At 39.8% G+C, this 13,038-nt stretch overlaps 1 protein-coding gene across 1 annotated transcript in view; it reads right to left on the minus strand.

Annotated features, from left to right (window-relative positions):
- Positions 1-13,038, minus strand: part of LOC128052869 (serine/threonine-protein kinase MRCK alpha-like) — a 68,014-nt gene that overhangs the window by 39,247 nt on the left and 15,729 nt on the right. Inside the window, exon 6 of the mRNA XM_052645431.1 lies at positions 3,301-3,411. Coding sequence (XP_052501391.1) covers positions 3,301-3,411 — 111 coding nt within the window. The remainder of the gene's footprint in view (positions 1-3,300; positions 3,412-13,038) is intronic.

Here is a 13,038-nt window from a genome sequence, read left to right on the forward strand (position 1 = left end):
TGATTTTTGAGAGTATCAAGTTAATGAAGTCAAAGAAAGACTTCAGCAAGAGACTAATATGGCAAGAGACTTCCATATGGCAAGAAACTAATGAGAGATGACAACCAAGAGCAAAGATCAGTTTTCAACTGCTTTTTATTTTTTATTTTTTTTGCAATGATGGACACGAGGGGGCAGTTGGTGACACCTGAAGGGGTCTGAGAATTAGATAGTCGATAATGATGCATCAGTGTTAGTGATAATGGTTGTACTCTATACGTATAAGATGTAGGAGAACATTCTTATTTGTAAGAAGTACAAGATTAAGTATTCAAGGTGATGGAAAATCAAATGACAACTTTCAAATAGCCTAGGAAAAATAAATATATACCACACTTACAGTATTTCTGTAAAATGTGTGACTGTTTCAAAAAATTAAAACAGTTGGCAAAATTATGCATTGAAAATATGCATTTCTACTAGCTAGTAGCTAACAAATTCTCCCATATGTACATAGCCAAACAGGTCCCAACAGGCTCTTTGTAATAGAGAAATTGTAATAAGGAAAAAAGACATCAATACATAAAAAGGAACATAATTATATAAATCATGCTGCTGCTGCTGCTGCTGCTAAGCAGCTTCAGTCGTGTCTGACTCTGTGCGACCCCAGAGACAGAAGCCCACCAGGCTCCCCTGTCCCTGGGATTTTCCAGGCAAGAACACTGGGTTGCCATTTCCTTCTCCAATGCATGAAAGTCAAAAGTGAAAGGGAAGTCACTCAGTCGTGTCTGACTCTTCGTGACCCTATGGACTGCAGCCTACCAGGCTCCTCCGTCCATGGGATTTTTCAGGCAAGAGTGATGGAGTGGGGTGCCATTGCCTTCATGGTTATGTAGAAATAAGTATATTTATAATCTAGAATACTACACAGCAGTTAAAGATGAACTGTCTTGACATGAATAAATACTGTGAAAATAGGTTATTTTCACAATAGGGATATTATTTGTGAATTTTGAGCAGACCAAGCAATCCTTTGAAATTGAAGAACACATGTCTAGGATATAAAATATAAGAGGGTGGACAGAAGAATGCACACCATTTCAAACTATCCGATCACCTCCCAGGACAAAAGAATGCAGTTAGATGGGCTCAACTGTTCTGTATCATTCCAATTTTCTTTTTATCTGAACAAAAATGGCAAACTGTTTTCTTAATTTGTGGGTAATAGGTATATGAGCTTGTGATAGATTATTCCTTGTACCTTCTTCCTCCATGAGAGAGATATTATTAAAATTTTAAAACAATAAACTAAAATTGTTATCAAAATTTTAAACGCTCTGAGCAGAATTTGAAAACAATGTCTGACCTGGTTATAAACCACAATGAAATTTTCCAAACTAAACCAGGTATCTCTGGGAGAACTCGCCTCCTAGTCCCCAGGATTCCAAAGTGGGGTAGCAAGAAACCCTACCCAGATTAGCCAGAGTGAGTGAGATGCAGAGGAGGGAAATAGCATTTCTGAAGATGGAAAATATGAGCTGGAAGACACCAAACCCTTTGATTTCTGGAGGAAACATTTGCAGAGAGTCATGTTCTCTGATTATCATAAAGAGCCACAAAGAGCTATTTTGTGTGCCATTATGTGAGACATAAAATTATCTTACATTTTAGTAAGAACAGTAGCAAAGCATTTTTTGTCTTGTTTTGTTTGTGGGGTTTTCTTGTTGTTGTTGCATGATGGATGGCCTCAGGAGGACTATTTGCAGTTTTGTTTTAATTTAATGTTAGAATATAGTGATTTATGGGTTTCCCTGGCAACTCAGCTGATACAGAATCTGCCTGCAGCGCAGGAGACCCCAGCTTGACTCCCGGGTTGGGAAGATCCCCTGGAGAAGGGATAGGCTATGCACTCTAGTATTTTTGGGCTTCCATGGTGCCTCAGATGGTAAAGAATCTGCCTGAAATGCAGGAGACCTGGGTTGGATGCCCGGGCTGGGAAGATCCCCTGGAGGAGGGCATGGCAACACACTCCAGTATTCCTGCCTGGAGAATCCCCATGGACAGAGGAGCCTCGTGGGCTACAGTTCATGTCATTGCAAAGGGTCGGACAAAACTGAGCGACTAAGCACAGCACAGCACGTGTATTGTTAATCCCAAATCCTAGTTTATCCCTCTCTTCCCTGCCCAAGTTTCCCTTTGGTAACCATAAGTTTGTTTTCAAAGTTTGTGAGTCTGTTTAGCAAATGTATTTTTTTTTTAATTTTAAAATCTTTAATTCTTACATGTGTTCCCAAACATGAACCCCCCTCCCACCTCCCTCCCCATAACATCTCTGTGGGTCATCCCCATGCACCAGCCCCAAGCATGCTGTATCCTGCATCAGACATAGACTGGCGATTCAATTCTTACATGATAGTATACATGATAGAATGCCATTCTCCCATATCATCCCACCCTCTCCCTCTCCCTCTGAGTCCAAAAGTCCGTTATACACAGCTGCGTCTTTTTTCCTGTCTTGCATACAGGGTCGTCATTGCCATCTTTCTAAATTCCATATATATGTGTTAGTATACTGTATTGGTGTTTTTCTTTCTGGCTTACTTCACTCTGTATAATCGGCTCCAGTTTCATCCATCTTATCAGAACTGAATCAAATGAATTCTTTTTAACGGCTGAGTAATACTCCATTGTGTATATGTACTACAGCTTTCTTATCCATTCATCTGCTGATGGACATCTAGGTTGTTTCCATGTCCTGGCTATTATAAACAGTGCTGCGATGAACATTGGGGTACATGTGTCTCTTTCAGTTCTGGTTTCCTCGGTGTGTATGCCCAGCAGTGGGATTGCTGGGTCATAAGGGAGTTCTATTTGCAATTTTTTAAGGAATCTCCACACTGTTCTCCATAGTGGCTGTACTAGTTTGCATTCCCACCAACAGTGTAGGAGGGTTCCCTTTTCTCCACACCCTCTCCAGCATTTATTAGCAAATGTATTTTTATGCCTTACCTATTACCAGAGTTTATGTTGTGATAAGATTATGTAAAATATTCCTGTTACAGCTTAACTCCTTGATGTTAATTAAAGCAATGCAAATAATGAGAGCTCTCTCCCTGCCAGACCATGTTCCCTCATGGACATGGTTATCAGTTAAACTTAATATTAACTATCACCTGATAAACTTAGTATTCTCTATAGACTGTTCCTATCTAAGCAATGCATCTGATTAGAGAGAAAGGGCACTGTTTCTGAACAGGATTCAGTCTCTTTTTGTTTGGTACAAGTGAAAAGTTCTGAAGCAAATCTACCCCAGAGAGGTACCTTCACTGTGTCTGCTTCGTCTCCACTATATGAAGATGGAGATGTGGACCTGGAACTGATGTAAAACTTGATCTTTAGATTCTGTTCAAATATATTGTCAACTGGATCGCCCTAGAAAAACAAGTTAAGGAAAACAAAAATTCAAGAGGTCACTGTATAGAATTCAGCACTCTTAACATAAGTCATGAGCATAACACTACTTTCCAATAATGGGTGATAAAACTGTCACTTTAGTATTTTTGAAAGAAGTATGTCAACACTCAAAACTGTAGCCATAATCCTTCAATGGTGGACACAGCTGCTCCTACCTGCACCTCTGAGCACTTCTCTTAGGTGCTGTTTCACATCCATCATTCCATTCCATGTGGAAGTACCATGACATTAAAAAAAAAAAAAAAAGAGCAGGTGGATTCCACTCACAGTGGGTTATAGAGAAATGGATCAGAAACTACAGATAAGAACTCTGTCACTGAGGGCACCTAGTGAAGAGGATCAGAATATGTCACCCCCAAGTATGTCACTTTGGCATATTGATTACTTGAATTAAAGTACTTGAGAAACAGCCATGCAAGGCTACTCTGCCCTCCTTTGTTCTCCTGAAGGAGGAAGGATACAAATCTTCCCTGCAAAAATCACCCTTCCTGTGCCAGGAGGAGGGAAAAACTTTATCACCAGAAACACGGAATTCAAGGCTAGGAAGGCTGTATAAACAAAGATATGATTGTTAAACTACCCATATTTTCCTTGTTACTTCACCATTTGTGACTCATAACCCAAACCCCTTTGTCTTATCGTTTCTTCACAAATATATTGTACCTTTGCCTAAAAAGTATAAAATCTTCCTTTCTCTGGTTACTTAAAGTCTTCTTTCTCTTGGGAAGGCTCCCATGTACATGTAAAAAATTAATAAGATATGTATGCTTTTCTCCTGTTATTCTGTCTTATGACCAATAGAAGGAAGACAAGAATTTTTCCCACCCACAGTGAATTAGGCATTAAATGAAAGTAAATGAAACTGATCACGGTTGTATGACTAACGGCATCAATGTAAACCCCTGCTTATTTAACAGCATAGAAATACTGGCACACAGGGGTCAACATCTATTATCATCAGAATTTTTGTGACTTTACTTTGGAAGATCATGTAGTGCATAATTTAGTGATTTCCAAAGTTATAAAGTTTCTTAAAATGCAGAGGCAGCTCCGGGATTTTTATATAAGTGAGGCTCAATCAGAAGATGAGGTGAAGCTATAGGTCAGCCTTCCTGGGGTTGCATACACACAGTGAGTGTTCCACATGGTACTAAAGAGTATTTTGCTGTTTTCTTTACACATAATGTTTAATATCCATGAGATGATGGTGGTGGTGGTTGTGATGGTGATAGCAGTAGTAACTGGGATTTAGGGGTAGGAGAGCTGGTAGAGATTATTGAAAGGCCAGCCTGCCTGAGCATCCCCCCCCCCCCTTAGTCTCAAGAGCCACAATTGTCAAAATGTCCTATGCATTTGTATGAGCACGTTTTGGGGGTAACAGAACAAACTCTCTTCAGAAAATAAAGCCAAATAATAAAGAGCATAAATAACTGACAATGTGCAAAGCAAAGAGTTTTGTTTAGTAAATTACATCTTAAGCTTGATTTCAGTTCAAGGCAAATTCAGACACATGGCTTAAATCCCCAAATGCCCTGTTCATTTTCTCAGGTTGGATACAGTATCTTCCATTGTTAACTCATGTGACCACTATGGTGAAATATGAATTATTGTTTGTATATTTTATTGATTTTTTTTTGGTGTGGAGAATTTAAAAGTCTGTCTTTTGGATTGATTCCAGGTACAATTTTCTATGTGGCACAGTGGTAAAGAATCCACTTGTCAGTGCAGAAGACCCAAGAGATGTGAGTTTGATCCCTGGATCAGGAAGATTGCCTGGAGTAGGAAATGGCAACCCACTCCAGTATTCTTGCCTGGAAGATTCCATGTACAGAGGAGCCTGTCAGTTACAGACCATGGGGTCACAAAGAGTTGGCTACGATTGAGCAACAGAGCACACACACACACACAGTTTTCTATGTGGTTAATATTTTAGAGATCAACAAGGCTCCCAACAAATACTTGAGCCTAACACTGTAAGTGTTAGTCGCTCACTCCTGTCCAACTTTTTGCAACCTCATGGACTGTAGCCCACCAGGCAACTCTGTCCATGGAATTCTCCAGGCAAGAATACTGAAGTGGGTAGCCATTCCCATCTCCAGGGGATCTTCCTGACCTGGGGATCAAACCTCGGGTCTCCTGCACTGCAGGCAGATTCTTTACCATCTGAGGCACCAGGCTGGAAATTTAAAACCAGCAAGATTGGCTGTCACTTATTGCTAATAATATAATCAAGGCTATGGTCTTCCCAGTGGTCACATATGGTTGTGAGAGGCAGACCATAAAGAAGGCAGAGTGCTAGAGAATTGACACCTTTGAACTGCGGTACTGGAAAAGACTCCTGAGAGTCCTTTGGACAGCAGGGAACTCAAACCAGTCAATCTTGGAGGAAATCAATCCTGAATACTCATTGGAAGGACTTATGCTGAAGCTGAAGCTCCAGTATTTTGGTCATCTGATGCAAACAGTCGACTCACTGGAAGAGTCCCTGTTGCTGGGAAAGATTGAAGGCAGAAAGAGAAGAGGGCATCAGAAGATGAGATGGCTGGATGGCATCACTGATGTAATGGGTATGAACTTGGGCAAACTTTGGGAGATGGTGAGGGACAGGGAAGCCTGGTGTGCTGCAGTCCATGGGGTTGCAAAGAGTTGGATATGACTGTGTGACTGAACAACATTGCTAATAGACTTGTTCCCTGGGAGGGCCATGACCATTACTGTGGGCATAAGCAAGCTAGCTACATGACACAGCTATCAGCAAAACAAGCAGATAAGAAGTTAATTTACTCCTACCAATGAAGATTCCCTTCCGAAAGTTCTCAGTAACCTAGGTAACTGACTACTAGAGAGACCCATCTGTCCTCTCCCATCCCCTGAATCTCACTTTTAAGCTTTAAATTAGGCAACATAGAATGAAACCCTGAAACTCAAGACACCCCACCCTCTATGCTAGTAAAATCAGAGCTCTCAGTCTCCTTTCTCTCCCATTCTCTCTATCTGCCACCTTGTTGTGTGGCCCTTGGGTGTGCCATGTACCCCCCAGGGTCTGTGAGTGATCAATCATGTTCCTCAAATTTCCCTTACAGTTTTTACTTAACTGCATCCTGCTATCATAGTAAGAATCACAAGGCTCGGGCCAGACACACAGTGGTCCCTGTGGTGATGGGGAGGATTGTGTGTGGCACTCACTACCGGTACTACGGCTCAGGTGAATGCCCCAGGCATTCGTAGCCAAGAGCATCACTACCAACCAGCTGAGACTACAAAACAGAGTTTAATCTTGCTCATAGTGTGTTGTCTTTTGTGCTTGACTTTTCTCACTCAACATTATGCTAATGAGATTCACTCATGGTGTTGTGTATAGCTGTAATTTATTCATTTTTATTGCTATAGTGTATTTCATTACATTCATATAGCCTAATTTCTTTATTCGTTCATTCTGATGGACATTTGTGTTTTAGCTATTGCAATCATTCTTCTACATACATCCTGGCATAAAATATGCAAGCATTCCTACAGGATATATTTCCAGAACTGGAATTACACAATATGCAGATTCATATTTCTTCAAGTGTTCACCAACACTTGCTTTTGTAATCATTCTGTGTTAGCTATTTATTTTCACTAGTGGCATCTCATGAGGTTTAGAACTTTTAATATGTTCATTGTCTATTTGGATTTCCTCTTTTATGAATAGTCTGTTAAATTTCTTGCCACTTTCCCATCAGATTCACTGCCTTTTTCTTATTGATTTATAAACTGCTTATATATTCTAGATATGAGCTTTTGTTATTTGTAGTGTTGTAAACATCTATTTCTACTCTAAGGCTTGTGTTTGGATGATCAATTTTCACTGTTCTATAATCCCAGTTTTATAATAAATTAAGTATTTCTAATACAAATTTTTCTGGACACTGTCAAATACCACTGGTCTATGTATTTATGTTTTCACAAATACCACACTGTTTTAATTTACAGATTGTAGTTTAATAATAAATCTTGAATTTCTGGGACTTCTCTGGCAGTCCAGTGGTTAGGACTTCACTTTCTAGTGCAAGAGGTGCCTAGTCCATCTCTGGCTGAGCAGCTAAGATCCCACAAGCCTTGTGGCCAAAAAACCAAAAACATAAAATAGAAGCAATATTGTAACAAATTCAGTAACGACTTTAAAAATGGTCCACATCAAAAATATCAGAGAACAATATGGATATTCCTTAACAAACTAGAAATAAAACTACCATATCACCCAGCAATCCCACTATGGGCATATACTCTGAGAAAACCACAATTCAGAAAGACACATGTACCCCAGTGTTTACTGCAACACTATTTATAATAGCCAGGACATGGAAGCAACCTAGATGTCCATTGACAGATGAATGGATAAAGAACATGTGATACATATATGCATACATATATATATAATATATATAATGGACTATTTCTCAGCCATAAAAAGGAACAAATTTGAATCAGTTGTAGTGAGGTAGATGAACCCAGAGCCTGTTATACAGTGTGAAGTAAATCAGAAAGAGAAAAACAAATATAGTATGTTAATGCATATATATGGAATCTAGAAAAAAAGTACTGATGAATCTATTTGCAGGGAAGGAATTGACATGCAGACATAGAGAAGAGATGTGTGACCACATTGCAAATTTCATGAAGAAAATAGAATTTAATCAGGATTATATTTAATCTTGGTATTTTATATTAAATCTTTATTTTTTTATATTAAATCTTTAATCATGATGGAATCTTGATTGAATTGATATATTATCAGTAAACTCAAACAGGGGCTTTGTATCAACCTAGAGGGGTGGGGTGGGGAGGGAAATGGGAGGGAGGTTCAAAAGGGAGGGGATATATGTATATCTATGGCTGATTCATGTTGAGGCTTGACAGAAAATGACAAAATTCTGTAAAGCAATTATCCCTCAATAAAAAATAAATTAATAAAAAAATGAAGAATTAATATCTTTATAATATTGAGTCTTTCAATCTAGTGTTATAGCTATTTAACTTAGGCCTTTTAAAACATTCCTCTTTAAATTTTATCATATTTCTTCCTAGAAGCCTTCTAGCTATTGTTAGATTTGCTTCTAAATATTTGATTCCTTATGCTATTGTAAATGGTGTATGTTTAAAAAGGTAATTATTTAATATTCTAATATAATGACTTCATATTATTTGATATTCATATAGAGAGATGCATTTGATTTGAGTATATCACTGTGACATATATTTGTTTCTGTATATTGACATTGTAGTCAATGTATTCTGCACATATAATATACTCTGTATATTGATTTTTATATACTAATATGGTAGTGAACCACCTTGCTAAACTATTAATAATTCTAATAATTTATTAAAAAGATCCTCAATTTCATAATGAATTTTATGCTTGTAAACATAAATATTTTAATTTTTTCATTTTTATACTTTTTTGCACTTCATACTTTTCATTTTTTACTTTGTTCATAAGTATAAAAATAGGAAAGCTTCAGTATTTCACCATTATACAGTTATATACATATATAATTATTATATATAATGGTGGCACTAGTGGTAAAGAGGGCTTCCCAGGTGGTGCTAGTGATAAAGAACCCACCTGCCAGTGCAGGAGATGGTAAGAAACATGGGCTTGATGCCTGGGTTGGGAAGAGCCCCTGGAGGAGGGCATGGCAACCCACTCCAGTATTCTTGCCTGGAGAATCCCATGGACAGAGGAGCCTGGTGGACTTTGGTCCATAGTGTTGCAGAGTCAGACATAACTGAAATGACTTAGGATGGAGGATAATAATATTATATAACACATAATTATTATATAATATTAAATATTATTATTATATATGACTTTTGTTGCTGGTGCTGATATCTTTGATCAGATAAAGAAAGTTGTTTTCTATTTCTAGATTGGGAAGAAGGGTTTTGCTTTTCTATTATAAAAGGCTGTTGAATTTTTCAGATGTTCTTATGCTTTTATTGAAATGATATGATTTATATTTTTAATCCATGAAAATCAAGATGGTGGAGTAGAGGGATGTGTGCTCATCTTCTGCAAGAACACCAAAATTGCAACTAAAACAACTAACAACAGGAGAATGCTGGATCCCACAAAAGAGAGATACCCCGTGTCCAAGGGCAAAGAAGTCCCAACAAGATGGTATGAGGGGTGTAATCACATTTAGAATCAAATCTCATAACTGCCAGAGATGCTCAGAGGGTACAAACAAAATCTCATGCTCAGCAGGACCCAGGGAAAGGTGCAGTGACCCCCACAAAAGACTGAACCAAACCTGCCTTTGAGTGTTTGAGGGTCTCCTGTGGAGGCACAGGTCAGCAATGGCCTGCTGTGGGGACAGGGGTTCTGGCTGCCGCAGACCTAGGAGGCACAGTGTGTGGCATAAGTCGTCCTGGAGGAGGTTGCCATTAGCCCCACCACAGAGCCACTGAGCCTACAAACTGGAGAACAATTATAACAAAGAAGTTCTTGCACTGTTGCAAAAGTTCCAGGGCCCAAAACAGACTTTCCAACCTGGGGATCTGAGAACCCTCTGGGAATTTGACTTTGAAGGGCAGTAGAATGGCACCCCGGAGAAGGCAATGGCACCCCACTCCAGTATTCTTGCCTGGAAAATCCCATGGACAGAGGAGCCTGGTAGGCTGCAGTCCATGGGGTCGCTGAGAGTTGGACATGACTCAGTGACTTCACTTTCACTTTTCACTTTCATGCATTGGAGAAGGAAATGGCAGCCCACTCCAGTATTCTTGCCTGGAGAATCCCAGAGACAGCGGAGCCTGGTGGGCTGCCATCTATGGGGTCGCACAGAGTCGGACACGACTGAAGGACTTAGCAGCAGCAGCAGCAGGATGGCACCCCACTCCAGTACTCTTGCCTGGAAAATCCCATGGATGGAGGAGCCTGGTAGGCTGCAGTCCATGGGGTCGCTAAGAGTCGGACACGACTGGGTGACTTCACTTTCACTTTTCACTTTCATGCATTGGAGAAGGACATGGGAACTAACTCCAGTGTTCTTGCCTGGAGAATCCCAGGGTCGGGGGAGCCTGGTGGGCTGCCGTCTACGGGGTCGCACAGAGTAGGACACGACTGAAGCAACTTAGCAGCAGCAGGATTTGATTACAGAACTTCCATAGGACTGGGGAAACAGACTCTTGGAGGGCCAAACAAAACCTTTTGTGCACCAGGACCCAGGAGAAAGGAGCAGTGACCCCACAAGAGACTGAGCCCGGACCCAGGAGAAAGGAGCAGTGACCCCACAAGAGACTGAGCCAGACTTTTAATATTTTTAATCTGTTACTGTGTTATGTTTTTAATGTGTTACTGTGTTATGTTGATTCACTTTCCAGGAGGAAAAGGGGACGACAGAGGATGAGATGGCTGGCTGGCATCACTGACGCGATGGACGTGAGTTTGAGTGAACTCTGGGAGTTGGTGATGGACAGGGAGGCCTGGTGTGCTGCAGTTCATGGGGTCGCAAAGAGTCAGACATGACTGAGCGACTGAACTGAACTGAAAGTGAAACTTTGTGTATCTGTTCAGTTCAGTTCCGTCACTTTGCTGTGTCTTAAAAATCTTTTCAACAGTTTCAGGATTTCATGAGAATTCCCACTGTACAGCTAAGAGTATACAAAAGGTCAGATTTGGTGTGTGTGTGGTGCCGATGTTCTACCACTGGGCAATAGTGATGAAGTATACTGAAAACAGCGTATATAGTCTTTGACCTGTTCCAAGGAATGCCATGGCAATCAGCACAGCTGAAGCCATGGATGTTCTTGTTAAATTTCAAACTAAAGTTCAAAGAATGCTTCTGTAACTTCAGCCAAAATCATGGATTGTATACCTTTGTCTTTAACAAACACATGAGCATCGTTATCCTAGCCTTACCCTCAATAATCTTTTAATGAGTGGCTAAAATTTAAAGCTGTGTTTTCAGTTAAGACAAAACCTGTATTGTTCATAACAGGTATAGGACCAACAAAATACTCATTAATGTCAAAAGTAGAATTCTGTATGTTCACCAGTAAGATTAGACTTCTTCCTTCTAAAATATTCCTTCTCAGGTTTTGGTATCAGGTTACACTAACCACATAAAATAATTTGGGGAGTGTCTTAGTCAACTACAGCTGCCAAAACAAAATACCATGGATTAGATGACTAAACAGCAGGCATGTATTTCTCATAGTTCTGGAGGCTGGATGTTTTAGATCAGGGTGCCAGTGTGGTTGGCTTCTGGTGAGAATTTTCTTTCTAGCTTGCAGACAGCCAGCTCCTCACTGTGCCCTCATATGGAAGAGGCCACCAATACTATCAGACAAGGGTCTCACTTTTACAATCTCATTTAACTGTTTAGTCGCTAGTCGTGTTCAATTCTCTCTGACCCTATGGACTATAGCCTGCCAGGCTCCTCTGTCTATGGGATTGTCCTGACAAGAATACTGGAGTGGGTTGCCATGCCCTCCTCCAGGGGATCTTTCTGACCCAGGGATCAAACCCTCATCTCTTAATGGTTCCTGCATTGGTGAGTGGGTTCTTTACCACTACAATCACCTGGGAAGCCTATAAATATACATAAAGATAGATAAAAAGATACAGACATTATAAGAAATTATCTCACATAAATAGATCATAAATAATTTCCTTAAATAAATGAAAGATTAAAACATATACATATAGATAAACATAAGAACATATAAAAAGATACAGATTTTATAAGGAATTGGCTCACATGATTATGGAACATAACCAGGAGGAGATATTGATATACAAATAGATAGTGATATAAATTTCTGTTGGTTCTGTTCCTCTGGAGAACCCTAAACCAGATTTTGGTGCTGAGAAGAGACTGGTTCCAAATTGGGAAAGGAGTATGTCAAGGCTGTATATTGTTACCCTGCTTATTTAACTTATATGCAGAGTACATTATGCAAAATTCTCATCTGGATGAAGCACAAGCTTGAATCAAGATTGCCAGGAGAAATATCAATAACCTCAGATATGCAGATGATACCACCCTTATGGCAGAAAATGAATAGGAACTAAAGAGCTTCTTGATGAGGGTGAAAGAGGAGAGTGAAAAAACTGACTTAAAACTCAGCATTCAAAAAACTAAGATCATGGCATCCAGTCCCATCACTTCCTGGCAAATAGATGGGGAAACAATGGAAACAGTGAGAGATTTTATTTTGGGGGCTCCAAAATCACTGCAGATGGTGACTGCAGCCATGCAATTAAAAGACAATTGTTTTTTGGAAGAAAAGCTATGACAAACCTAGACATCATATTAAAAAGCAGAGATATTACCGACAATGGTCCATATAGTCAAAGCTATGGTTTTTCCAGTAGTCATGTACGGCTGTGAGAGTTGGACCATAAAGAAGGCTGAGCACCAAAGAATTGATGCTTTTGAACTGTGTTCTTGGAGAAGACTCTTGAGAGGCCCCTGGACTGCAAGGAGATCAAACCAGTCAATTCTAAAGGAAATGAATCCTGGACCTTCATTGTCCGTGAGGTCACAAAGAGTCAGATACGACTGAGTGACCAACACTTCCACTTTCACATGA

The sequence above is a fragment of the Budorcas taxicolor genome, chromosome 8 (genome assembly GCF_023091745.1).
Source record: "Budorcas taxicolor isolate Tak-1 chromosome 8, Takin1.1, whole genome shotgun sequence".
NCBI lineage: Eukaryota > Metazoa > Chordata > Mammalia > Artiodactyla > Bovidae > Budorcas > Budorcas taxicolor.